The sequence below is a fragment of the Callorhinus ursinus genome, unplaced genomic scaffold, assembly GCF_003265705.2.
Source record: "Callorhinus ursinus isolate GAN/ISIS: 27379988/994484 unplaced genomic scaffold, GSC_fseal_2.0 scaffold13, whole genome shotgun sequence".
NCBI classification, from domain to species: Eukaryota; Metazoa; Chordata; class Mammalia; order Carnivora; family Otariidae; genus Callorhinus; species Callorhinus ursinus.
Window position 1 is genome coordinate 47174907 of NW_027397075.1, and position 25764 is coordinate 47200670.

Below are 25764 nucleotides of genomic sequence, written 5' to 3' on the forward strand. Positions count from 1 at the left end.
AGCTACAGGTCCTTCTTGGGAAAAGACTTCTGGGCAGGGGGCTTTCTGACTCCCCTCGTGCTGGCCACATGAGGTTGGTCGTGGACAGGCATGAGCAGGAGGAGGGGGTGAGGCGGGGAGGACTCTCTTTGTTTCTTTCTAAAGATTTACTTGTTTATTTTAGAGAGACAGAGAGAGTGGGGGGGGGCAGGGGGCGAGAATCCTCAAGCCCACTCCCCGCTCAGCCCTCCTCGACGCTTGATTGCACGACCCATGAGATCACGACCTGAACTAAAACCAAGAGTCGGACGCGGAGCCACCTACACCACCCAGGTGCGCCAGGGACGACTCACTTTCTGCAGGCACTCTGTCTTCTCCTTCTTTCTGTTGCGGCACTTGGCAGCTGCAATCTTATTTCTTTCCCGCCGCCTCTTTTTCCTTTCATCTTCTTCAGGGGCTACCTATAAAATTCAAGAGACCGCATGCTTCATGGGAGGCAAAAAATGCAACCCACCTTAAATACACTGCCTTTCTCTGCCCCACCCTGAGTCAGCTGTGGGGGTCCTCGGAGAACGAAACCCTGCCCTGCTTTAGGTTCTGGTCCTCTCTGGAAGTTGGCTCTCACCCTTTGTCTCAGGACTGATGGGGCACCTGCAAAATTCAGCCACTGGGCGTGGCTCAGAGGCTCGAGGCCAGCTGGGATGAGGCACTCACGGGTGGGCTTGAGTGGGTGACGGTCTAGGCTGCTAACGTCAGACCTCGTCGTGTCACCTGTCGTCACTGCTCCGGACAGCAAGAAAGGGCAGGGATCCACACTTCAAACCAAAGAAATCCTGGGACACAACAGTCCCTTCAGATCTGTCTTATTGCTCGTCCTTTGGATTCGACGACACTGACTTAGCGTGCACTGAGACAGAAGGCCTCACAATTTAGAGAAACAAAGTCCGAGGGGAAAGCAGGGCGAGAGGCAGTTCTACCTTTTACATCAGGCAGGCATCTGAGTTTAAACTACACTGGCTCTGAATCCCAGCTTCACCACCTATTAGCTGTGAGACCTTGGGCAAGTTACCATACTCTTCTGAACCTCAGTTTCCCTCACTTGTAAAATGGGATCAATAATCTTATCTATCCAATAGGGTTGGGAGGAGGGTCAAATTAGTTAAGTTAGATATATATATATATATATATATATAATTAAAATGCTTTGCACAGTGTTTAGCATATAGTCAGCCTTAGTTACTGTCATTACTAACCTCACCATTCTTCATCAAGAACCCAGCAACTGTGGTACTTCCTATACAACCCTACAGATATTTTTGGATGGGCGGAGAGGATTCGGGGTTTTCTCACACGAGGAAATACTTGAAAGTAGAGCAAATCTCAGAATCGTACACTGTCAGAGATGGAAAAGGCCTTCAAGAACCATTCAGTTCAACCCCCTGACCTTACTGCTGTGGAAATGAGGTGCGGAGGGGCCAGCAGCAGCACTTCCAGGGAGGCCCAGGCATCACCAGCTCATGGTCACCAGACCCGTAGGCTACAAAGCCTGGGTGTAAACCCAGGCCTCTGGCTCCTCATCCTATCCCCTCTCTGGGACACACTGCCTCATTCTGCCTTGTTGCCTTCCCAGAGGTGACTGGGACCTGGCAGAACAGGGTCTTGCTGCCCAAGCACACAGGATGCCCATGGGTTTCATAGGCTCGGCATCCTATTTTAAGATAAGAATTACAGCAACCAAGGGAACCTGAATATTCAACGAGATTAGTTGGTGCATTCTCTTCCCAGTAGGAGAACCCACCTGTTAAACTGACGTAAGATCAGAAGGTCACTTTAGTAAACACACAATCAGTGGATGAGTCTGGTGGCTCTAAGGAATATTTCCACAGATCAGGAAATATTCTGTCACCAGATATCCTCTACACTGGACATCTGCTTCTTCCTCTGAGGAACCCTCCATATACCTTTGCAAAATGCTTTTCTTTCTTCTATGGGGATCCTACTACTTCCCATTACATCCTGTTATCTCAAGGTATTTACAGAGAATTTTTAGACAATTCCTCGCGTGTCCCATGGCTCCCCTTGCACTGTCCAGTACTGGACAGGGCAATGATGACCTCTCGCGTTAATGCAGCACAGGTGGTACCTCTAATGAGGCCTTGTGCATACAGCATCATAGTTCTGCTGCCCCTTGACCAAAGACAGTGATCACAGCAGTTAAGTAAGCCTGATACACTCCCATCTTTTATCCATAAGGGAAAGGCCCAGAAAGTAGCCAAGACCTCCACTCTGAGGTCCTCGAGCCACCACCGCATGGCCAGCACCCAGCTCTCAGACCTCTCGCCACGTCTGTTACTCCAGGTGTCTTATAAAAGGTTGCTTGATGGGGAGGAAGGCAAGTGTCGGAGACAAGGGAACTCAGAGCAGAAGCTGTTGCCAGGGCCGTGAGCGAGGCTGGCTGGCCCTCGCTACCCACACTGGCCGCCCGGGTCCTCGTTGTGACGAACGCCGTCCCCACACTCTGAGCAGCGCCCTGCCTGGAGCACGCCTGGCCTGGTGGGTGTACAATGAAGAAGCACGTAAAGAACGGGCACGGCGAGGAGCACCTACCTCGGTTTTCGTGACTGCCATCTCCAGGGGGCTGCTGCTGACGGTGACCGACTCCAGTGCAGAGGACATCCGGTGACAGAGGTGCTTGTTCTGGATGGCGAACCTCAGTTCTTCCTTGACAAAGGGTGTCAGGTTAGCAAAATCCTCAAACACCAGTGACCCAGGAGGGGACAGGCAGGGGACGATGGCAGACGCACTGACTTCCGAGGCAGAGACCTGGCCTGGGTGTTGAAGCATCATTTTGCTGAAAGAAATATCGAGACCCAAACTACTTCAGGGACTTAGGGGCATGGGATCAAGTCTCCCCACATCAGCGGCCCCCAACACCACAGCCGTATCCCCCTCAGGCTTCTGTGTTGTTCTCGTTTTACACCACCCTCCTCTTGAGTAAAACACGTTCTTAAAATACATAGCTCAGGGATGTGGATAAAATGCCTACTTGAAATTTATAAAGGGTGGCATTTCAGGCTAGAGTTCAAGAAGCTATTAGTTCTGGCTGGTGTGCATATATGCAAATGTAGCCTCAAACAGTCCTGAAAGAGGAAGAGCATTTAAAGAAAAAAAAAAAAATCAGTGAGACTCTTATGTAACCCCATTTTCAGTCTCTGTTTTGAAAAGAAACTTGGAAGGTATCTGAAATGAAGTTGAATGTATCTATCAGTGAATGGAATAAAAGCGAAGACTCAGGGACCCTTGGATTTAGCAAATAAATCTCTGAAACTTCTCCCTCAGGAAGTTGGATCCAAGTCAATGAGAATGAGGATAGTAACTGTAGCCAGCAGGTGTGTTTCTTCAGCCCAGCTTGGCAGGAGCTGGGGCTGAGGGGTGGGGCGGGGGGTTTACATCACAAGGGACCAGTAGCCCCTTCTTAAAAGATTAAGCCGGCTGAAGCAAAATACCTGAGGAAAGAAAAGCAAGGAACTAAGAGTCTGGACCTCTCCTGGGGGTGCTGTTCAGCCCCGTGGTGTCTGGAAAGGCTGGGGCTGGGGACCGAGGGGAAGCTGGGACTGGCTCCAGCACTGAGGAACAGTGTGACCTAGGCTGAGCCTCAGTCTTCATCCGGCCAATGGCTGAGAGGTCCTGTGGCATGGGGACTGAGTGTCTTCACTGTTCCTGTACCCAGAGCTGGCCCGGCGCCTGGCGCCAGCTGCTCCCAAGGCCTGCTGAGCCCCGCAGACCGCCCCACTGAGTACATGAAAGGGGGAAGGAGGGGGTCAAATCAAATGGTCTCTGAAGTCTCACCTACCTCCCTCGTTCTGTAGCCCAGGGAGCCCAAAGGGACAATGTAAAGGAAAGTGAAGGGTAGAAATCATAATAGTTCCACGGTTCCAGCTTGGAAGAGCCCCCCGTAAATCTCTGCCTGCCACGGAGTGTGGCACACTGTGCCCTGGAGTGCCCTTTGCAATCTGGCTGCGAGCAGTCATTAGCCCAGTCTAGGCGACAGGAAGCCCTCTGGCAAGCGACTAACATTTAACAGAGTGCCTCCTTCACGCTAGAAACCTTACGTGCATTATCTCATTTAACCCTCACGAGAACCCAGTGAATTAGGTTCTAGCCCCCTTTCACAGATGAGGTAACTGAGGTTTAGACTAGTTAAACACCTGTGTCCAAAGTCACAGAGTTAGTAGGAAGCAGCCTCAGGACTTGGATTAAGTTTGACTCCAGAACTCATGCCCTGAACTTAGAGAATAGAAAATATTATTTACACTGCAAAAACAAAAATGCCAGAGCAAACCTTTCTTGCGGGGTTTGGGTGGGGGTTGGCTGGGGCTGGGTGGGGGTCCTGGAACAGAAGCGGTGGAGAGGAGACTAAGCAAAGAGCCAGGGCGGAATCATGAACTCTGTGCAATGAACCGCTGATCTTTCTGTTCAGCGTGCACACTCCAGCTGCTGCCTGCATTTCAGGAGTCATAAGTGGGTCTTTTATCCACAAAAATTCTTAGACTGGGGTCAGATGATCAAGATTTGAGGCCCACTTACTCACGTATCATCATCATACCTCCCAGTGCCTGTTTCCTCCTCTGTAAAAGAAGGCTAAAGACAATCACCCCATTTTTCCAGACTTGTGGAAGGAGTTGAGAAAGTAATACATGAACATGCCCCGGAAAATATAAAGCAACTGCGAGGCCTCCCCGGGATCCCTCCAGCCCGGCTGGCTCTGTGACAGATGCTCTGTGGGGTCCCGGTGGCAGGGTGGCTGGTCACTCTCTGTGATCTCAAACACTTTGGAATAGATCACCCTGACCTCTTAACTGACTTCCCCTTAAGGTCTGAAATACACTAATGGAGGCAAGAATGCCAGGCCGACCAACGCCACCACTGGGTGTTCAAAGAAATCTGGGAAACGTCTGTAATTGTCTTCCCAAAGCCCTGTGTCGTGAGCCAGAACCGAGGTTCCTGTATCAATTTAATCCCATCGTTTTCAGATGTAGGGAGGATACTTCTCTGGCAGGCGATAAACTCTGAGAAACCAGTCTTCTGAAGCCCGAGGCTTATGATTCTCCCATGCATTCATGTTTTCCCTCCCTTAACCAACTTGATTAAAAACCCAGTAGTTCAGAGATGGAATTCAGAGCTACCACTGGGCTGGCCTTTGTTTGGATGACTGGATGGCTCTCCTTTACCTGGGTAGTTTGAATTCCACCAGTGTTGAGTGTAGTCTGTTTTACCCCCCAGCTAAGTTTATTAATAAGCTCTCGGGGCTTGGGGTCTGCTGTTTGGGACTGGTTTTTTTTTTTTTTTTAATAATTGGGAAGTTTTATTTTATTTTTTTAAAGATTTTATTTATTTATTTGGCAGAGAGAGAGATAGCGAGAGAGGGAACACAAGCAGGAGGAGCGGGAGAGGGAGAAGCAGGCTTCCTGCGGAGCAGGGAGCCCCATGTGGGGCTCGATCCCAGGACCCCGGGATCATGACCTGAGCTGAAGGCAGACGCTTAACGACTGAGCCACCCAGGCGCCCTGGGACTGGTTTTTTTCCTTCTTACTTTAAAGTCAGCTGTTCCAATGTCAGTGGTATGGAATGTTTTTATGACAAGCATTGGGTGGGCTTACTTGGGGATGGAAATGGGTTGTAAAAATGCTAAAAAGCCTTTCACAAAGGAAAGCAGTTGCATCTGTAGAGATTTGGAGTTTTCTCTGCATTCTGCTACAGCTTAATTTCTCGAGATAACTTTCTAGTTACTTCTTGACTCATTCTCTTAAGGTCTGATTCAGCCCAGACTCAGGCTGTGTCCCTACAAGGAAAATGAAGTTAAATCTTCAGACAACTTTTCTGAAAGTTGAGACCCGCCAACATTCCCCCTTGTTGAATAAAAAAAATCTGTTTGGGGATTTTCTGAGTTGGCTTTCTACACTGATCTTAAAATTGTCCAGACTTGCTACAAAGAACCTGCATTTTGCTTTTGCTTCATCATCTCCAATCAGAAACCATGTCATATCTTTGGCAGTTTCATCATTTTCAAGAAAGTGAAACTTCACTCGTGTATTTCTTTAACTGGAAATTCAACTCCCAGATTTTATTTCCTAGTAGCTACAACTAAGTTGAATTTTCACTTTTAATTTTCATCTCTTCACCTAAGTGCTGCTCGTAAAACATCTCACAGTATACGAAGCCGATACTGGTCTTTCGCTAACTTCCCATATTGGTCTTTTTCCAGGCCTATCTAAAAACCGTTGGTGTAATGCTGGGGCTTCAGAAACAGGCTCATCACTACCACTCACAAGCTGAGCCCCCACTGACAACCTTCTCACGCTTTCTGGGCCTCAGTCTATCTGTAAAATGAGACCAATATTGCCCGCCCCCATTCCCTCACAGGGTGGTCAAGATCATACAAGAGTCACAAAGGTGGATTTATACATGGGCTGGATAGCCATTATTACTGTGATTCCACTTTCCCCATTTCAGGGGGAACTCAAAATGTTGTTGTCAATGCAAGTGAGCCCCATTAATCAGGAATCAACTGGAACCCTAATGAAATTCGGGTCATTCACAGCTTCTTTTGCACTTTGGTTGACCCTGGGCTCCCAACACACCAGGTCAATTCTACCCCACTATATATTTGCTGGCAAAAGCTTGTTTCCACTGCTCTTACGTAGTTGAGAAATAATCAGTTCTCACACATGAAACCATTTCTAGTTTCTCTGGTGTCCTGACTAGGTACTTCCTCCTTCCTAGGCTGGGTAACACTTGGAACCATTGACGCTGTTCCGTGCCCAGCCAAATGAAAAGAGAAGAAATCATGGGCTCTACATAAAGGGATAGAACGCCCGATATTAGAGGCATGTAGGTCAGATCTTCATTTTGCAATTAACATGAGATCTAGGAAGGTAGTGACTTGCCCGAGGCCATAAAGCAGGTCAGTGGCCCAGCCCTAGCCAAGCTGTCAACCACTCACCCACTGCTCATTTTGCTTCATCATCAACAAAGATCCAACACTGATAGGACGAACCAATAAGGCACATGAAGAATAGAGCCACTGGCCAGGGAGATGAGGGGTTAGCAGTCTTAGTAACCTGGTATCCACCACAGAGGAGGCTTTGACAGGACTGAGACAGGGAGGGCGTACCGAAGAAAGAGAACAATGGAGAGAAAGGGCCAAGAGGGAGATGGGGGGTGAGGGGGTTAAGACAGAAAGGATAGGAAGGTTCCAACAGCTGCCACAGGTGCTGGGTGCTATATCCTATCCACACTGCCAGCCTGGAATGTTATCCGTCACGTCTCTGAAACCATCCAGATGATAACAACCACAAACCCCTCTGCCACCCTCGTCTTTGTCCAGGATATCCTCAAAGCAAGAGTTTATATGTTGTAGAATTATTCTATACCAAATACTAAATACAAAACAAGAAGGGCAGTAATAACAATTTCTCCTTCATTTAAAGATGGGGAGCTCCCCCCCAGCAGGTGGGACTGTCACCCACACTGAACCAGGTGCATTGGGGGGAGACCACCCCAATATTCTACCCCGCATTTCCTCCCCCCTGGCTCCATCAAGGGTTTAGCAACACCTCTATTTGTAAGGATGTATATGTGATCTCGGTAATAAAATTAGGGAAAAGAAAATGGTAAGGAGGAAAGAAAGTAAGTAGATGAAATGAAAATGGGGTGTGGGGGAGCACAGGAGAACCATGCAATGGAAAGAACGTTAGGAAGGGAAGACATGCCCCATAGATAAGTCCCCTCCCCTTCATTGCCTCCGAAGCTGGTCAGTGACATTAGACAGAGACCCCCTCACTCAAGTCATTCACGTCTCCTCACCGGCTCCCTTTCTTTCAGTTACATCGCCCTGGAACCTGAAAAACTTCTTTCAGAGAGGACCTTAATGGTTATCGGGTCCAACTACCACTTGGTGCTTCCAAACAGGCAGAGGCAGCCAGCACGGGCCCTGTGCGCCCACTTCTCTCACTTGGGGAAACTGAGGCTCGAAGACACGAAGCTCAGTATAAGCTCTCAGGGTCCCGGCCACTAGACCACAAAGGCATTCTCTTAATTATCTGCACCGGTCTCGCACCCTTGCTTCCTCCAAGGTGGGTCTCCGTAGACGAACGGCAGAGAAACCCGCGGACCCGCCGGAGGAAGAGTCACAGGTACGCGAGAAAACCGTGTGAGAGCCTTGGGACAAGAAGTCTCCCGCCCAGGGGTTGGACACCAGCCTGTGCCGGGAGCCCTCTCCGCCGTCCGCCCCAGGACAGCAACACGAGTGCTTGCCACCTCGAAACTTATCCCAACTAACTTTCGCTCCAGGCTCCCGCGCGGTCCCGCGGCGCAGCGCTCCAGGGTGCGCAGGGCGACCCCCAGCGGCCGCGGCCGCGGCCGCGACCCCCGCTCGCCCGTCCCTTTCCCATTCATTCGGTCCGGCTCCTGGGGCAGCCCTCCCGCCGGCACCCGGCCTCGGTGCCTCTCCGCTGGGCCCGGGAAGGCTGGCCTCGGGAACGGCGGTGCCCGGCACGAAGCGAAGGATGAGCGGGACAGCTAGCCGGAGAGCCTCGGCCACCCCCGCGCACCCACCTCCCCACGCCCGCTCCGGGAGAGGTAAGCAGGCGCCCAGGGCGGAGAGGAGCAGGGCTCCGAAGCCGGCGGAGGAGCCGTGGTCCGTCCTCTCGGTCACCGGGACCCTTTCGCGCCCCAAGTCAAAAGAGAAAGTTCTTTGCGAGAAACTTTCCGAAGCGCTGAGGAGCAGCTTCGGCTGGGAGAAGTTCGGCCAGAGTTCTTTCGCAGCCGGAGGCTGGGCGCGCGGATCGGTGACCCGCGCAGGGGTCGCGGGACTGGTTATTAGAGGGGCGCAAAGGGTATGAAAGCGGGCCACCCTCGCCGCGCTCACTCACTCGGTTCCAGCGCTCACCTCCGGTCTCCACTCGGGGCGGCCAGGGTCCAGAGGGCGGGCGGGGTCGGGGCGGGGTCGGGCTGTCTGTCTGGGGGGCGGACGGGCGAGCCCCGAGGACTCACGGCCGGCGCGCGGGGTGGCGGGCGAGTCGGCTCGGGTTCGGGCGGAGGCGCCGGGACAGCGCTGGGCACTGCGCGCCTCGCTGCGTGCGACTGTGGCTCAGAGCGCGTTGCATCACCCCTTTTATAGCCCTCTGGCTGGCGGCGAGCCAGTTTACTCCGGGTTACGAGTCCCAGGCTGACGTAATGCTATTAATAGCTTCCCCGGAGAACCAGCCGAACTAGGCTGGGCAGGCAGGAGGGATGGAGGAGGGGCCAAAAGGGGAAGCGAAGGGTTGGGGGGGGGGGGGGGGGGGGGCGCGAGGGGGGGGGGGGGGGGGACTGGTGATGCAAGCTCGGGGAGGAGCCGGTCGAGCGGCGCTCCCCCGGCCTCTCGCTCTCGGACACACACCCGCCCGCCCTCTCTCTCCATATCAGGACCGGAGCCGTCCGGGCGGGCCGCCAGATGTGCGTACTCGCCGCTGCGTGTTCCAGGCATGAGCCAATGGTGCCCAAGCCAGCGGTATGACTCCACTGCGCTGGCATCTCTCCCTCCGCTAGATTGGGGGAAGGGGGGAGATGGAGGGGCGGGGCCTGGCTGCAGTCCAAACTAGGTGAGGCTGGGAAGCGGGCACGACCTTTATCTAAAATGCGTGGTCATTTTCTGGAGCCCCTTCCGCCGCCAAACGCCGCCTTCTCTAGTTGGGGGCAGGATGAGGTCAGAAGCGGTAGTCCCCGCTGTGGGAGAGGTGCCGAAAGGACCCCTGCGTGAACCCACACAGTTACCCGCCGGGGGTGACCTCCGCGGCTTGGCCCGCGAGAAGTCCGCGCATTAACCCAATCGCGGAGGGCAGCGCTCGGCGGGCACGGTGCGTCCTAGCCCGCAGCCCGGGCACACCCCGCACGAGCGCACAAGCGGAACCGTCTCCCGGCCGGCGGGGAGCGCGTCTCCGAGGCCAGGGCAGGTGCTAGGACCGTGCGGATTAGGATTTCTCAACAGCCACAAAACGTTTGAAATTGACGGGCAGTTTCTCAGTGAAACGAACACAGCCTGGAAAGTTGAGAGGAGCTGTAAAATCAGAGGCAACTTGGGCGCTAAGAGTGGGGCTGAAACCAAGCGGCCAGGGCGAGGCGGAAAGAGAAGGTGCTTTGATCCCCGCGGCCCAGGCGGAGGGAGGTCGCCACCCTCTTAGGCTACGTTTAGGGAAAACCCACCTTCGCCTTTCACGTGTTTTTCTGCCCCCAGAGCGGAATTGGTAGGGACAGGACGGCGGTGAGTGGGAGCGCCCTGACCTCGGCCGAAATGAGTCCCCGTAGCAGAAATCCCTTCGCCCCTCAAAGCCCGGCTGTCGGGAAAGGTTGGGTCCTAGGGCCGCAGATACTAGCTGGAGCTTCGGCAGAACTGGATTTGAAACTTAAAAACGATTTTCGGGTTCCGATTCCTCGACCCCAGCTGTCTGGGCTTCGAGAGTGGCAGAACCAGGGACCTTCTCAACTGCCCAAGGACGAATATACGTGGACGCGAGTGTGGCTCGCGAAGTTTCGAACCTGCCCGGGAGGGGAGGGGTCCCGCGCGCGCCGGTGGGGTGCAGGGGGCACGGTTAGGGGCAGAAACCCCTGCTTCCACCTGCCTCTTGGGACAGGCGATCGAAGGTCATAGTTTGGTAATTTGAGGTAAGAACTAGAACGGTCCTGGAGCCCGGGCCTCCCCGGCAGCCCCACAGCCCGCACCCGCACCCCTAACCTGTTACAGTCGACAGTGATGGAGGGGTCGTCCCCACCTCCCCCACTCCCCCACCCCCGCTTACACACACACACACACAGAGTCCTGCACACCCGAGGAATATCTGTCCATTTCTCCAGCCCCTCCGATTGCCCAGCCGCCTGGGGCATAGACCCTCAGAGCTGCAGGTGAAACTGCAGGTCCCCCACACCCATGTTCCTGTCCCCCAAGCCCGAACTTCATCCAGAACACCCCCTCACCAAGCTTCCGGCCCGGGACAACTCGGAGGGCAGCCTCGGAAGCCCCCCGTCCCCGCCCCCAACCCGTCTGGGAGCGGAGGGTTCCACACAGGATCCTCGAGGATGTAGTCCTGCACCTGAGCGGCTTTCCAGCTGCGTCGCGCGGGAAGCGTGGGGCGGTTGTTTTTGCTTTACTTTTCGCCCAGGTAACGGCTCTCCCGGCCCCACCCTCCACCCCCACGGCCACACCCCCTCGCACCCAGCCCCACACCCCCTCACCCCACCCTCCTGCAGACGCGCGGGCAGGTAAACCCCGGGCGTGTCGGCACAACCCCTAGAACAGTGCAAGAGCAGAAGGAAAAACGTTTGTACATTTAAATGAAAATTATTTGGGATGTTCTACGCATCTATTATATCTACTTATCTATTGCTCTGGAATAAATTGCACCATCATAAATTGAAATAAAGAGATGGAGAACATGTGAACCCCCCCTTTTTCTTTCTCTCCGTGAAATGCCTACAGTAATCTTGAACCAGTTTACATTTTAATACACCCAAGCCAGATTTGTGGTTTAGTCCTGTCCTTGCGGGGAAATTCAATTTAGGGCGTAGGGTAAACAAACAGCCAGACCAGCCTCCACAAAACAATGCAAGAGAAGGGTAATTACGGTAGAGAAGTCCACAACCGCTAGTCATTTATTTTTTATTATCATCGTGCCTCCCGTTCCTTTTCTTGGTCTTGTTTCATTCAAATAAGTCTTGGTTTTGGAATCTCCAAGTGACCCCTGGGTAGAAAATGCTGTCAGCTGGTCACAGAAGTGTGAGCCTCGCATTGTCTGCCTGCCTGGCCCGCTGAAACTCTAAAAGTGATAAGAATCTTGACAGAGAAGTAAGTCCACCCCTTGTGAATGAAACTCTTATCCAAGGAAAACAAAAACTAGGGCTGCTTGACTCCCTGCCCCCAGCCCCCAGGAGGACTGCGAAATGCCTGCCCAGCTGGAGAGAGACGGGGAAAGATTCGCGCTGGGGAAGAGCCCCAAGGTGTGCGCTGCTGCGGGAGTGATCAATATCTCAGTCCTGTGTGTCCTCATTTCACCCTGACTTTAAAGCCACCAATGTCTAGCGTGCATACTCTGTACATCTAGAAGTGGGGCAAGAAGAGCTCCACAGACCAAAATGCTTCTCTACACAAGGGCAAAGCACGCCTCCCCCTTTGAAAAGGAAGCGCGGGGCTGGGGTTATTTGGGGGGGCAGGGAGGGGGTTAATCCTCAGTGGAAGAGAGTTAAGCAGAAATTTGAATATTGCTGAGGTGCCACGCTGGAGAACCGCCGCGGGAATCCACATTCAGACCAGCCTTAGTATGTTGAGATAAGAATTGGAAACTTCATGCCGGGGCATGTGCGAAAGGAAGGGGAAAAAAGTTAAAAGCAGAGGGGACGGAACCAAGCAGCTAAAAACAGCCCACTCGTGGCAACGGAATCTAAACACCAAAACACTGCAGGGAGCCAAAAAAAAAAAAAAAGTTCAAGGGATATTTAAAGGTTTTGGCAGTTTCTTAGTCCAGGGAACAGTCCCTTCCCACTCTGCCCCCCATGACATTATTCTTCTTCAAACCCCAAGATTGTATTTGCTTACAGAGCTCCGGACAGGTAAGTGCAACACAAAATCTGGGAAACAGCCAGGGACCAGTAACCCCGTACTGGCTCCATCCACTTCTTCACCGCACAAAGGGAGTGGAGAGGATTTTTCTTCTTTACTCTGCCTTCCAAAGCCCACACTTTCTATAAAGTCAGTTAGAATGTGGGGGTTACTCATTTAAGATTCTCCAAAATGGGCCTCTCTGGAAAACCAGGGAAGCATCCCATACTGGACTCTGAAGCATGGAAGGTGGCCCATGGATGCTGGATTCAGCACTTAGCAGCTGTGTTACCTTGGAGGAGTAATTTCTCCCTCTCTTGGCTGAGCTGGAAAATGGCACCATAACAGCACCTAACACATAAACTTGTTGGGAGGATTCCCTGAGGATGGGGCACACAGCCAGTCCTCAGTGGTGGTATCATTAATTATGAATCAAGAGGGGCTTTCTAGGGGAAATCCCTGAATCTCTCCTAGAGTCCATTCTGTCCCTTTAGTCAGTAGCAACAGTGGTGGATAACGTGGAGCTATATCCAGAAATGATCATTTTCAAAGGAGCAAGGATAAGACTCCATACAGAAAACAATGAGAGCGGATCCTGGTTCTCCACCCACATAACTCTGGGTATGCACCTGCCACTCTCCTCAGCGCAGGGTGGTGCTTCAAGCTCCCACTGGTCCTGTGCAAAGTGCGTTGGGATGAGACCAGGGGGTTTGGTGTCTGGTCTGTTTCTGCCTTTGGTATTCTTGAGCAAGCTACTCCCTCTCTCTAAGGCCCCACCTTTTCTGAAGTGAGGGGCCCCTGGCTGAGCTCTGAGGATCTTGAATGGACACCAGCTGAAGCCATCCACAGCAAGCATCTGGCAACCTCTCCTCAGAGAGCTGGAGGGAAAGAAGTGGCAAGAGGAAGACATTGAATAGCACAAAGACAGACCCATTTCGGTAAACACTTTTCCTCTCCAAAAACTAGAGTTGAGAAATGTTGTCCAACCTGATTCTCAAACACAGCCTGTGGTCCTGACAACTGATCTTTCTCTCTCTCTTTCTCCACATTTCCAGGGAATTTTACCATCGGGCTTGGTGCCTTGCTAGAAAGGAGCGGGTGTGAGAGCGCTTCTGGTGGGGATTGCGTCTTTGGGGACATCTTTGTACGTAGTCCATCTTCTACTGCCATAGACACCCACCTTGGACCATGTGACCAAAGTCCAGGTAATAGCTATTCCCATTTAAGAGTGGGGACCCTTGAGTCCTGGGTGTCCAAGATGAAGTCTCAGCCACCGGGTGATAGCAAGACTCAGGAGACCTTGGATCCACTCAGAGGTTTCCTTCCAGCCAAATGAGTGACTTAGTGCAGGTCATAAACACTTCACCTGTGTTCCAGTCTATAAAACAGAACTATTTAACATTGACTCCCCCAAAGAGGTGTGTAAGAATCAATGAGGTAACAGATGTGGGAGTGAACTGAAAATAATTAAATGGGCAAGTCTTTCTTTCTTTCTTTCTTTCTTTCTTTCTTTCTTTCTTTCTTTCTTTCTTTCTTTCTTTTCTCTTTCTTTCTTTCTTTCTTTCTTTCTTTCTTTCTTTCTTTCTTTCTTTCCTTCCTTCCTTCCTTCTTTCTTTCTTTCTCTTTCTTTCTTTCTTTCTCTTTCTTTCTTTCTTTCTTTCTTTCTCTTTCTTTCTTTCTTTTTTTTCTTTTTCTTTCTTTTTCTTTTTCTTTCTTTCTTTCATTCTCTTTCTTTTTTCTTTCTTTCTTATCTATCTATCACCATTATAAATCATTATATGTATATTTATAACCATTATAACATTTGGGAAATGGGCAAGAGAAAAAAAGTACCTATAGTCTAAACACTGTTAGCATTTTGGTGTGTTTTCCTCCAATTTTTCTTCATGCCTGTGATTTTTAAGAGCATAGTTAGGATTGAGATTGCATGCAAATTTGAAATTTGCTCTTTTGATTATCACTGCAAATTGTATGCGGTCTTTATTACCATAATTTTTTCTTCTCAAAAATAAATTGTTCATTTTGTTGTGAATGTAGCATGCGTACAGGTGATTATATAGAACATATACACCCATTTTAATAATAAAACGAACATCAAGAACCTACCACACAAGTACTGAGAAGCCCCCATGTGATTATTCCCGATCATACCTACCTCTCTCTACCTCCCAGAGGTAATGACTAGCCTCGCTTTTATTATGTAATTTTTCATGGCTGTGGTTGTAGTATGATTTACTTAGTTCCCCCACATTTAGTATTTAAGGTGTTCCCAATATTTTGCTAGAATGATATTACAAATTTAAATCTTTATTATGGGGAAAGGGGTATCAAATTCCATCATTGCTTCTGTTGCTTAAATGGAGTTCAGAAAGAGGACTTGATTTCTATCTTCAAGGGCCACACAGGGCATAGTGGAAGCTGGAAGGACCCCCAGTAATTGTGGCTATCTGTTTATTTTCCTTGCTTCTTAACATCCAAACAAATGAATGAGTTCTGCAGGTACTTTTCCCTGTGGAGTGTCTGCTTTAATCCTTCTGCTCGCTACCTACCCATTCTCCTTTAGTTTCTTTTTGTCCACCTTCGAACAGAAAATCCAGTCTGCGGCATGGGTGGGTGAGTGGTATGGAGGGGGACCAGCCGGAGCAGTGCTTCAGCCTGTGTCTTCTGGGCCATTTGTCCACTGGGGCTTAACCTCTGGAATCTCTGTGCTAGCTTAGCAGCAAGGATGACCTGGGTGATACCAGGTAGGTGGCCACCAGCGCATGTTCCTGGAGTCTGGTGGTGCTGATTATCCAAAATAGAAGACCCCAGAGGCAAAGGGACCCCGGAAGTCATCTACTTCCATCACACTGGGCATGAGCCTGCACATGGGTACACCCCTGTGCACCAGAGCCGGGGGTAAGCAGAAGAGGTCTTGCTGGAGTGTCTGTGTTAATAAGTGCTTCATTATTTTGGGGGCGCCTAAGTGGCTCCATCAGTTAAGCAGCAGTTCCAGCTCAGGTCGTGATCTCAGAGTCATGAGATCGAGCCCCATGTCAGGCTCCAGAATCAGCAGGGAGTCTGCTTGAGATTCTCTCCCTCTCCCTCTGTCCTGCCCCCACCCTCTCTCTCTAAAATAAAAATAAATAAATCTTAAAAAAAGAAGTGCTTTATTATTTTATATTAAACAAATATGGATATGTTGAGCTTAAATATAAGTCACACAAGAATTTTTAAGGAAAGGGAGAAGATATCAAATACATTTTGGGCGTGGGATGAGCCATGGAAAGTTACATTCCTAGGACCCAGCAGTGGGGGGTGGGATTAGTACCCTCTCTTCTGCCTTTAAGTGCAGCAAATGCTGTTACGTAGCACTCACTGAGTTCTGGACTGAGCTAAGCCCTTTACCTATACTTACTCCTATTAGTCCTCAGAACAACCCTATGATATAAGTACTGTGAGCGTCTCCGTTTTATGGGTGAGGGCACTGAGGCACAGAGGGTAAGTGATCGCTTCCATCTTGGTGCTTACCCATAACACCTCCCGCCTCTCAGCAGATGTTCATGGGAAGTCTTGGGAAGCTCTGATGTGGTTCGGTGTCCTCGTTGGATTTTGGGGAAATGGAGCTAAGAGAGGAAGAGTGTCTCTCCATGGTCTCGGGATCATCAGTTCTTACACTGAAAGGAACCTTAGCAGTCAGGCTTCTGAGCCCCCTTTCGGCCCGCTGTCCTGGGAGATGCTCTCCCTGCCAAGATTGGGGCCAAGGGAAAGAAAGCTGATTGTGAGAGCCACAGGGAACATTTCAGGGGCATCCTGTGCTAGGGAGTGGCCGTGAGCAGCCTCCCTCGAGCTGAAAATGTGAGCAGCAGCGGTAGGAGCCAGAAATGGCAGAAGAGAACCTTGGACAGGCACTCAGAACTGGGTTCAAGTCTCTCCACTGCCACCTCCTATTTGGCTTTGGGTGGATCCTGAAACCTCAGTTTCTCCTGTAAAATGAGGACAATATCGGTTGTACAAAATGATACCCAAGGATTAAAGAACAACACGCCCTCAAGTCTTCCATGTAAGAGGGATTCAATAAATGTTACTTTTTTCCTTTCTCCCACCTTACCCCGGAAGCTAACAAGTCACAAAGAACTATGGGGTCCTGGGATCGAGCCCCGCATCGGGCCCCCTGCTCCGCGGGAAGCCTGCTTCTCCCTCTCCCACTCCCCCTGCTCGTGTTCCCTCTCTCACTGTGTCTCTCTCTGGCAAATAAATAAAATCTTTAAAAAAAAAAAAAAGAAAGAAAAAGAAATGTCTAGACTCCAAAGGAAAGCTCTAGCTCTCAGGCTGACTGACTGATTTTAAAACAGGTTTAAAAAAAATCAGTGTGAGGCCAGGTCATATTTAGTAATTACTATTTACTGAGCACATACTACATGCCAGACACAATGGTAAGCACTTTTAAAAATACCTAATATCTTATTTCATCCTTATAATAACGCTGTGAGGTAGGTATCATGATTTCAGTTTTGCAGATGAGGAAACCAAAGCTCAGAAACCTTAAGAAAATTGCTCGTAGGCACTTGATTCAAACACTGGCTTCTTTGAAAACGTCTATTAAGCTGTACCATCCTCCAGATCTTAGAGAGCTTTACACCTACACAGTCTTCTCTAGCCTTGCTTCCCTTGTTGAAAATGGGCACCATTCCTTTACCAAAGTCTTGTTAAATGCATGGAACCTTCTAGAGTTGACCATACCCAAAGCCCCAGGAGATTCTCACTTGACAAATTCCACATCCCTGTGCCCACTGTGATACTATCCTGTCTGCCAAATTTGCAATTATTCCATAATTTGCTTTAACCACAAACATAAGCCCTGCTATTGACTGAGTAAACTGAGTAGGGCTTTTTGGACTTTTATTCTGTTTCCCAAAATATGATGAACTGAAATCAGCCGATGATGAACTTGTACTTGAAACTGGAGTGGCTGAGGGCAGAGTGAGTCACTCCGGTGAGTTTATACCTATCTGTCAATTCTTCAAATATGTCTTATTGCCAGATCCTGCTCTCAGCACTATGTGTAGACACTTTGGGGTTACAAGGGCAATAGAAGAGCATTCCTTGTCCTTGAGGAGTTTTAAATCGTGTCTAGGTGGCCAATTAACATGCTTGAAACTGTATCCGCAATAGCAGGTGTCTGTATATGTTATATGAATATATATATTATTCTGCAAGCATTTAATGAGCACCTAGTGTGTGCTAAGTACTGTGTCGGGAGCTACAGATACACAGTGAATCTTCCCTGCCCTGCAAGTGCTCACAGCTCAGGGGGAGACAGACTTTGACAACAGGTAGTTACAGGCTGATATAGTAAGGGCAAAAGTGGGGCAGGATGACTCTGCCCAGGAGAGCTGGCAAAGGCTGATTGATGAAGTGACTTTTGAGCTGGATGTTGAAGGCTGAGCATTTTCTGGGCAGAAGAGGAGGGAAGGCATTCCAGGCATAAAGAGAAGCATATGCAGATGCTCTGGGTGCCAGGAAGGTGGGGGCTGTGCCCTGCTCATCTCTATGCTCATTCCCAGCCGCCTCCTCCCCCACCCCCTGCGCTGCACCGGTCCCGGCACATGCTGGCCCCACCAAAAATGTGCATGCAATGAGTGAAAATATAAAATTGTGAAACCTTGCAGCATGTTTGGAGAAGGGCAAGGCAGCTGCTGAGCAGAGGTGTGTGGGAGGAGAGGGGGAGTTGGGGAGGAAGCAGGGGAAAACACACTATAATAGGTCTTGAAGGTTATAATAATCACTTTGGATGGTGTCCTAGGGACAAAGGGCAGGGGTGGGTCACAGGGTCCCTCGGCGGTGGATGGACACGAGCATGTGTTTAGGAAGAGCACCGGTGCAGGGCTGAGGGCGGATTGGGTGATGGAGGCGGCGGGGCGGGGGAGGGGGTGCCGGGAAGTTGCAACACTGGTCAGGTGACACCATCGAAGGCCACATGAACTGAGAAGCTGATGGTGTCCTCCCTCTCAACATGTTATTCATTCACAATAACAGTTATTCACAAAACATAATGCCGAAAGTAAAATAGATCTTTTCATTGCAAAATGCAAGATTCTTTCACTAAAGCTGAGCTTATCACATTTTGGGAGCTGCCCCCCCCCCAACTTTACTAGTGTCCTCAGCAGGTACCTGGTAAGCTTTGGGCATGAAACCATGATGCCTGAACTGAGGTGGGGTCAGTGAGGGAACAGGAGAGGATGATCTGGGGAAACCCCCAGGCAGCTGCCTTTGGATTTTGGCAGCAGCTTGGTGTCAGGACAGACAGAGAGGGGCAGAGAGTTGCAAGGGGGTGAGGAGGGGGCTGATTGGTACTGTAGGTCCTAAGGGCAGAGAAGAGGCTAGTGGGGTCATTTGGGGACTGTTTTTAGCAGTAGGATGTCTAAGAAGGGAGGGCCCCGGCATAGGCATGTTGGGAACATCAAAATGACAGAAAGACTTAGGGGAGAGAAGGAGGAAGGGTAGCCAAGCTGGGCCCTCGGGCTCAATGTTGGGGTTAATGTAGCCTGTTCTGGATTATTGGCAACTTACTATTAATTACCAAGTACCTTGCAAATCTGCCCCCACTGGTTCCACAGCTTCCCTCTGTTTTCCCTCAGGCTTTTGCCAATGATATAGACACCAGCTCAACAATAAGAAAACAAACAACACAATTTTAAAAAAATGGGAGAAAGACCTTAGCAGCCACCTCACCAAAGCAGCTATTCAGATGGCAAGTAAGTATATGAAAAGATGTCCCATGTCATATATCGTCAGGGAAATGCAAATTAGATAATTAATTAAGTACAGTTACACAGCTATTAGAATAGCCAAAACCCAGAATCCTGACTACACCAAATGCTGGTGAAGATGTGGGTCAACAGGATTTCTCACTCATTGCTGGTGGGAAAGCAAAATGTTACAGCCACTTTGGAAGATAGTTTGGTGGTTTCTAAAAAAAAACCAAACATGCTCCCACCATACAATCTAGCAATCCCACTCCTTGGTATTTACCCAAATAAGTTGAAAACCTGTCCACACAAAAACCTGCCCATGGATAGTTTTATTCCCCGCCGCCCATGTTTATAGCGTATTCATAGTTGCCAAAACTTGGAACCGACCAAGCTGTCCTTCAGTAGGTGAATGGATAAAAACTGTGATACACTGTGATACATCCAACAACGGAATATTATTCAGCACCAAAAAGAAATGAGCTGGGGCACCTGGGTGGCTCAGATGGTTAAGTGTCTGCCTTTGGCTCAGGTCATGATCCCAGGGTCCTGGGATGGAGCGCTGCATCAGGCTCCCTGCTCCTGCTCCCTTCTCCCCCTCCCTCTGCCACTCCCCTTGTTTGTGTTCCCTCTCTCGCTGTGTCAAATAAATAAATAAAATCTTAAAAAAAAAAAAGAAATGAACTATCAAGCCATGGAAAGCCATGGATGACCTTAAATACTATTACTAAGAGAAAGAAGCCAATCTGAAAAAAACTACATACTGTATGATTCTAACTATATGACATTCTGGAAAAGGCAAAACTATGGAGGCAGTAAAAAGATCAGTAGTGGCTAGGGGTTGGGGGTGTGTGTGTGTAGGAAGTCAGGGGAATGGATAGGCAGAGGATTTTTAGGACAGTGAAATACTGTGTATGATACTGTGATGAAGGATTGATGTCATTATACATTTGTCCAAATCCACAGAATGTACGACACCAAGAGTGAACCCTGATGTAAATTACAGATATTGGGTGATTATGATGTGTCAGAGTGAATTCCTCAATTATAACAAATGTATCACTCTGATGGGGGAATGTTGACAATGGGGGAGGCTGTGCATGTGTGGGGCCAAGGGGTATATGGGAAATCTGTGTACCTTCCTTCCTCTGTTGTGAACCTAAAATTGCTCTAAAAAAATTAAGTCTTAATACAAAAATAATAATGTTGACCCCAGCTAGCTTTCTGATAAAGTGGCTAATTAGCAATGGAGTGACCATCAAAGAACCAGGAGAAGTCAGTGGTCCCTAGCCAGTCATAATTGAGAATTGATAAAGTAGATACTCATTTTTTCAATGCCATGCCCCTGTTTAAAAAGATACTTAAAAAGAGCTTATAACTTAGGGAATGCTATAAGGATAATGTAAGTTTAAAAAGGCAAGACACATAAATTGTAAATACAGAACAGTCAACTCAATAAAAACTATAAATAATAAAATACATGAATAGAGGAAAAAAGAATAAATTGCCATAAAATATTGAAAGTGCTTTATTCAGGTTGGTGGAAATACAGGTGGGTAATTTTTTCCCCTTCTCTTTATGTATATATCTGAATTATTTAACTAGAATACAATGGAGCATGTTAATTCTTAAAAGATAAAAGCATAAATTTTATATTATAATGAAGATAAAAACTAGTATCATCCCGTGTCTTTCAAAGGGTATAGCTTCCTACCTTTATCCAGTCCTGCCACTGAAAGATACTAAGGACTGAGATTCCATCCACATCAAATCCTGGCTTAATTAAGTGTATCAAGCACTTACTGAACGTCTACCGTGTTCCAGGGACTGAGATGGGATACAGGAAAAAATTAAGTAGTTCTAAGGTGGGGAATGGAATGACTTATCACTTCTCAATAAACTCAAATTGTTTTTGTCCTGCTAACCCTGGCATTGACTGACATCAACAAAACAGAAAGAAATCCAAAGGGTATTCATCTTGAATTGAGAAATTGGGTAAGTGGAAATGGCATAGATTTTGGGTTCAGGTCCTGGTTCTGTACTAACCGAATAACCTTGAGGCCTCTTCTGAGGGTCAGATTCCTTCTGTGTTAATCAAGGAATCTGTGCTAACAGGATGGCTCTGGGAGGCACAAGAGTCCCAGCTTGGATACTTGTTGAGCTGGGACATTGAAAATGGAGATAGTAAGACTTACCCTGAAGGGCTGATAAGGGGATGGTAGTGGTCATATCTATCTATCTATCTATCTATCTATCTATCTATCTATCTATCTCCATAAATGGGAGCTTCTAATATGATAAACTCTTAAAATTCCTTACAGTTCTCCAGTCGTATAATTTTAAGCTCTGGGCCTATACTCAATAACAATGATGAAGATGAAGATCATGATGGAGATGTTTCACCTGAAGAGCCCCTTTGCTCCTGGTGTCATTCTCTATTGACCAGGGGTTCTACAGAAGAGAAACACACTCGGTCACAAAGAAGCGAGTCACCAAGGAAGCCTCACATTGTCTCTGTTTGCCTTGCACATACCTGCCTGGACACACCATCCCCTTCCCTCAATTTTCAGCACATAGTCTCAGTCTCTGGGTTCTGATCTGGAAAGTTGTCATAGCCACCTAGGATTCCTGTGAGGAATAAATTTATTCACTTATTTGTCGCCTATTCATCGAGGTAGGAATATAAGAATGGACAGGCTCCACACTCAGCATTTAGCAAATACCTGAACATTACTTTCTCCTCTTATGTTTCATTGAAATTGGGGAAACTCAAAAAGATTCTCAATTCAGAAGAACCAGTGTTGCCTCTTTAGCTTTTTTTTATTCTTTCAAATAATTTGGGAGCAAAATATTGGCCACTACCAGCCATGGGCCGGAGGGAAGTCATCCCTCCCTTTCATGTTGGCCTTGAAAAGGAGACACTGTTCTTCCCTTCTCACATGTAAAGCCTTAGTTTTAACTTTCGTATTCCCCACAGCACATTTCTACATGCATTCTGGAACATGTCCTGACATGTAGAACCAAAGGAAACCAAAATGAAAATGAAACAGGGTTCCACCTGAGTCACCGTCTGTGTTTCTTTTATCACCAAAGCAATGAACTCCCACACAATTGAGGCTTGTTCTATTTAGGTTTTAAAACGTCATCTTTGTAATTACAGCACCCTGTGAGTGTTATAAACAGTCAGAAAACGCGTTCTTAGAAACATCTCTCTGATTCATAAATATTTGGGTGGTGAAGTCATGGAGGTGGAATGCAAACCTCGTTAACATGCTGCTGATAAAGATCAGGGAGACACTAATATTACATGGTGCTAAGTTAGCCTTCCTCTGCGGTAGAAAAGCAGGGAGGAAAATGGGGGCAGTTACTTTATAAGGGTCATTCGGAATAATGTAGGTTGAAAAAAAGAATACTTTTTCTAGTGTAATTCACTTGACTTGTATTTATTAATTCATTCGAGAAATTGTTATTGAGTGCCAGCCTCCTGGCTTGGCACACCAGGTCCTTCTCTGCCCCTGTCTTTTTTTTTTTTTTTAGATTTTATTTATTTATTTGACACAGAGAGAGACACAGTGAGAGACACAGTGAGAGAGGGAACACAAGCAGTGGGAGTGAGAGAGGGGGAAGCAGAATTCCTGCGGAGCATGGAGCCCGACACGGGGCTCGATCCGAGGACCCTGGGATCATGACCTGAGCCGAAGGCAGACGTTTAACGACTGAGCCACCCAGGCGCCCCTCTGCCCCTGTCTTTCCAGCTCAGCTGGGGCCCCTCCCCACCGGCACGTTAGGCCCCAAGCACTCTAGACGCTGGTGGTTTCAGTCCCTCATGGAAACTTCCCCGTCACAGCATTGCTGCCTCTGCTAATCCCTTGCCAGGAACTTCCTCCCGCTCCTTCCTACCTCTTAGCCCCACCCACTTGGAAAATTGCTATTTCATCTCTGCCAAATCAGTTCCAAAGTCACTTCTTCATGTATGTAATGTAACGTGAGTTAGCCACATCCAGGATGAGTAGGTGATTTGTAATTTAAATGAAAATGTGGATCCCCTTGTTCCCGAATTCTTAAAAATTTCAAGCTTGCGACAGCAGAGCATTAAACCAAGTGTGGGACCTTTTAAAAGCGGGACCGAACAGACCAAAGGCTCAGGAAGCCAGCCCTGGTCACACCTTTTCTGCATTCCCGTAATTTCCAGTCAACTTTGTTGTTTCTTAGCCCTTCAGCATCTCTTCACCCCAATTCAAGTAACAGTTTACCAGTGTTCCTTTGCGAAAGCCATGCCCCTGGCATTCCTGGTCCATGCGCATCAGGTGACCAGGCAGAGCAAACTCTGCCAGGAGCCACCCTGATTGATCCAAGAATGGGCTGAGGACTCAGTTTGAGCCAAGGAGCTGCCGGGAGCTCTTTCGGTTGGGGCTGCTGGAGACAGGCTCCCTGGTTTTCCTGCTGGACTTGAATGTAGGGACTGTGAGCCGGGGCCGCTGGTGTTGCCACATGGAGCCAGAGATAAAGGACAGAGCCAGGAGGTGAGAGGCGTCAAGGTGGGCCTGCAGCCACATTTACCGTGCAGTCTTCAGTTACCTGAGCCAGTAAATCCCCCCTTTTAGCTTATGCTGTTTTGAACTGGGTTTTTTGATACTTGCAAACAAGAGCCTTTGGAGATACATTCTATACACATTTTTGCCTATGTGTTCCCCCTGCTATTCTGTGACCTCATCAGCAGCGAGCAGCTTCTTCTCATCTTACCATCCCTGGTGCTTGGGATAGTATTAACATATCCTTTCATTTTTTCATTTTTTAAATTTATTTTTATTTATTTTTTTAAAAGATTTTATTTATTTATTTGACAGAGAGAGACACAGCGAGAAGAAACACAAGCAGGGGGAGTGGGAGAGGGAGAAGCGGGCTTCCCGCGGAGCACAGAGCCCGATGCGAGGCTCGGTCCCGGGACCCTGGGACCATGACCTGAGCCGAAGGCAGACGCTTAACGACTGAGCCACCCAGGCGCCCCTCATTTTTTTAAATAAACAGAATGTTTGTGATAGTAGATGGTAAAACAACACTTGTCAACTTCATCTGTGTGATCCGGATTTTTGTTGTGAAATTTAACTGGTCTGTAAAATGGAGTTGTCTGTGAGCCCCTGCCACACTTCTGTTTGGTTCCATTCATGCTAAGTCCCGGTGACCAGGCAATAGATTAATAGGTTACTTTTGGCAACACTCTCTCTTCTTTCTCCTGAGGTAGGGGCCTGTGAGGGGCTCAATAGCTTTAGCCTACAAAGCACATTCACACCTATTAGCTCCATGCATCTCACACAACCCTAAAAAGGGATCAGGACAGGGACAGTTATCCCCATTTTACAGAATAGAAGTTGAGAGAAGAGTCTGAGCAGTTTGGTCAAGATCTAGGGCAATTTTATCCAGTATGAGAGCTACCCACCACAGGTAGCCATTGAGCCTCGAATGTGGCTAATCTGAGTTAAGATATGTTGTGAGTAAAACATACTGATTGGATCTAAGACTTAATACACCAAAAAGAAAGTAAAATAGCACATCAATAATTTCTATATTAATTACATGTTAAAATGCTATTTTGAATACATTGGATTACATAAAATAATATTATTAAAATGAATGTCACTTCCTTAATTTTACTTTTATTAATATGGCTACTAGAAAATTGAAAATTGTATGCACGGCTCACATTTGTGGCTCGTATTTTATTTCTATTGGATAGTTGATCTAGCATCCAGCATCCTGGCTCGTGCTCTGTTCCTATCTATAGACTCAAGCTCTCCTCTTCCCTCCTGCCACCCTCATCTCAGGCTCTCCTTGTCCCACTGTCTCTGCTCTGTCTTCTCCCTCCTTGTTGCTCCATCCTTCCTCCCTAATAAGGCAGAATGTGGAAGAGGTAGACTGACTTTTTAAGTCTGGCACCTGTTGGCCTCTGCTAATTTACAACGACACAAAATAAGCACAATATCAATTCTGAACTTTGGAAAATGGTCAGGACCTTTGTAGTTCATATTCTCTGAATATTTACTTTTTAAAAAACAGCTTATCTATATTTAATTTTAAAAGAAAACTAAACCCAACCTGGGAAGTTACAATAAAACATATTCTAGTCCTTGCCAATCTTTTGTTAAGTTCATGAAGCATGTAGGCTATCTAAGATGTGTCTTAGCCTCGTGCATCATGTCCCCAGACCCTGTCTGCAAGGGAGTCTTCAGCCCCACCAAGCCACAAACAGAGGAAACAGAATTCAGCTTCTAGACCGGGCAGAAGGCAGGCTTACTCTCTGTGAAACTTAGCCATTAGAACAAGCATTCACGGCAGGTGGGAGAGGGTTCTTTTTAGGTAGATCTGTGTGGCTCGGGGTGGGTTCCCATTTGTAGGCAACTCAAGGACTAACTGGAAATAGGGAGC

At 48.4% G+C, this 25764-nt stretch overlaps 1 protein-coding gene across 3 annotated transcripts in view; it reads right to left on the bottom strand.

The window, feature by feature from the left end:
- Positions 1-25764, bottom strand: part of ATF3 (activating transcription factor 3) — a 59139-nt gene that overhangs the window by 3707 nt on the left and 29668 nt on the right. The window contains exons 1-3 of one of the 3 annotated variants that reach the window (XM_073900220.1): positions 8930-9114; positions 2583-2830; positions 333-436 (exon numbers count right to left, since the gene is read on the bottom strand). In XM_073900220.1, the coding sequence (XP_073756321.1) occupies positions 333-436; positions 2583-2826 (348 nt within the window). In that variant the 5' untranslated portion in view covers positions 2827-2830; positions 8930-9114. Of the gene's footprint in view, positions 1-332; positions 437-2582; positions 2831-8912; positions 9115-25764 lie in introns of those variants that run through there. The other 2 variants (XM_073900221.1, XM_073900222.1) reach the window with 2 other exon arrangements.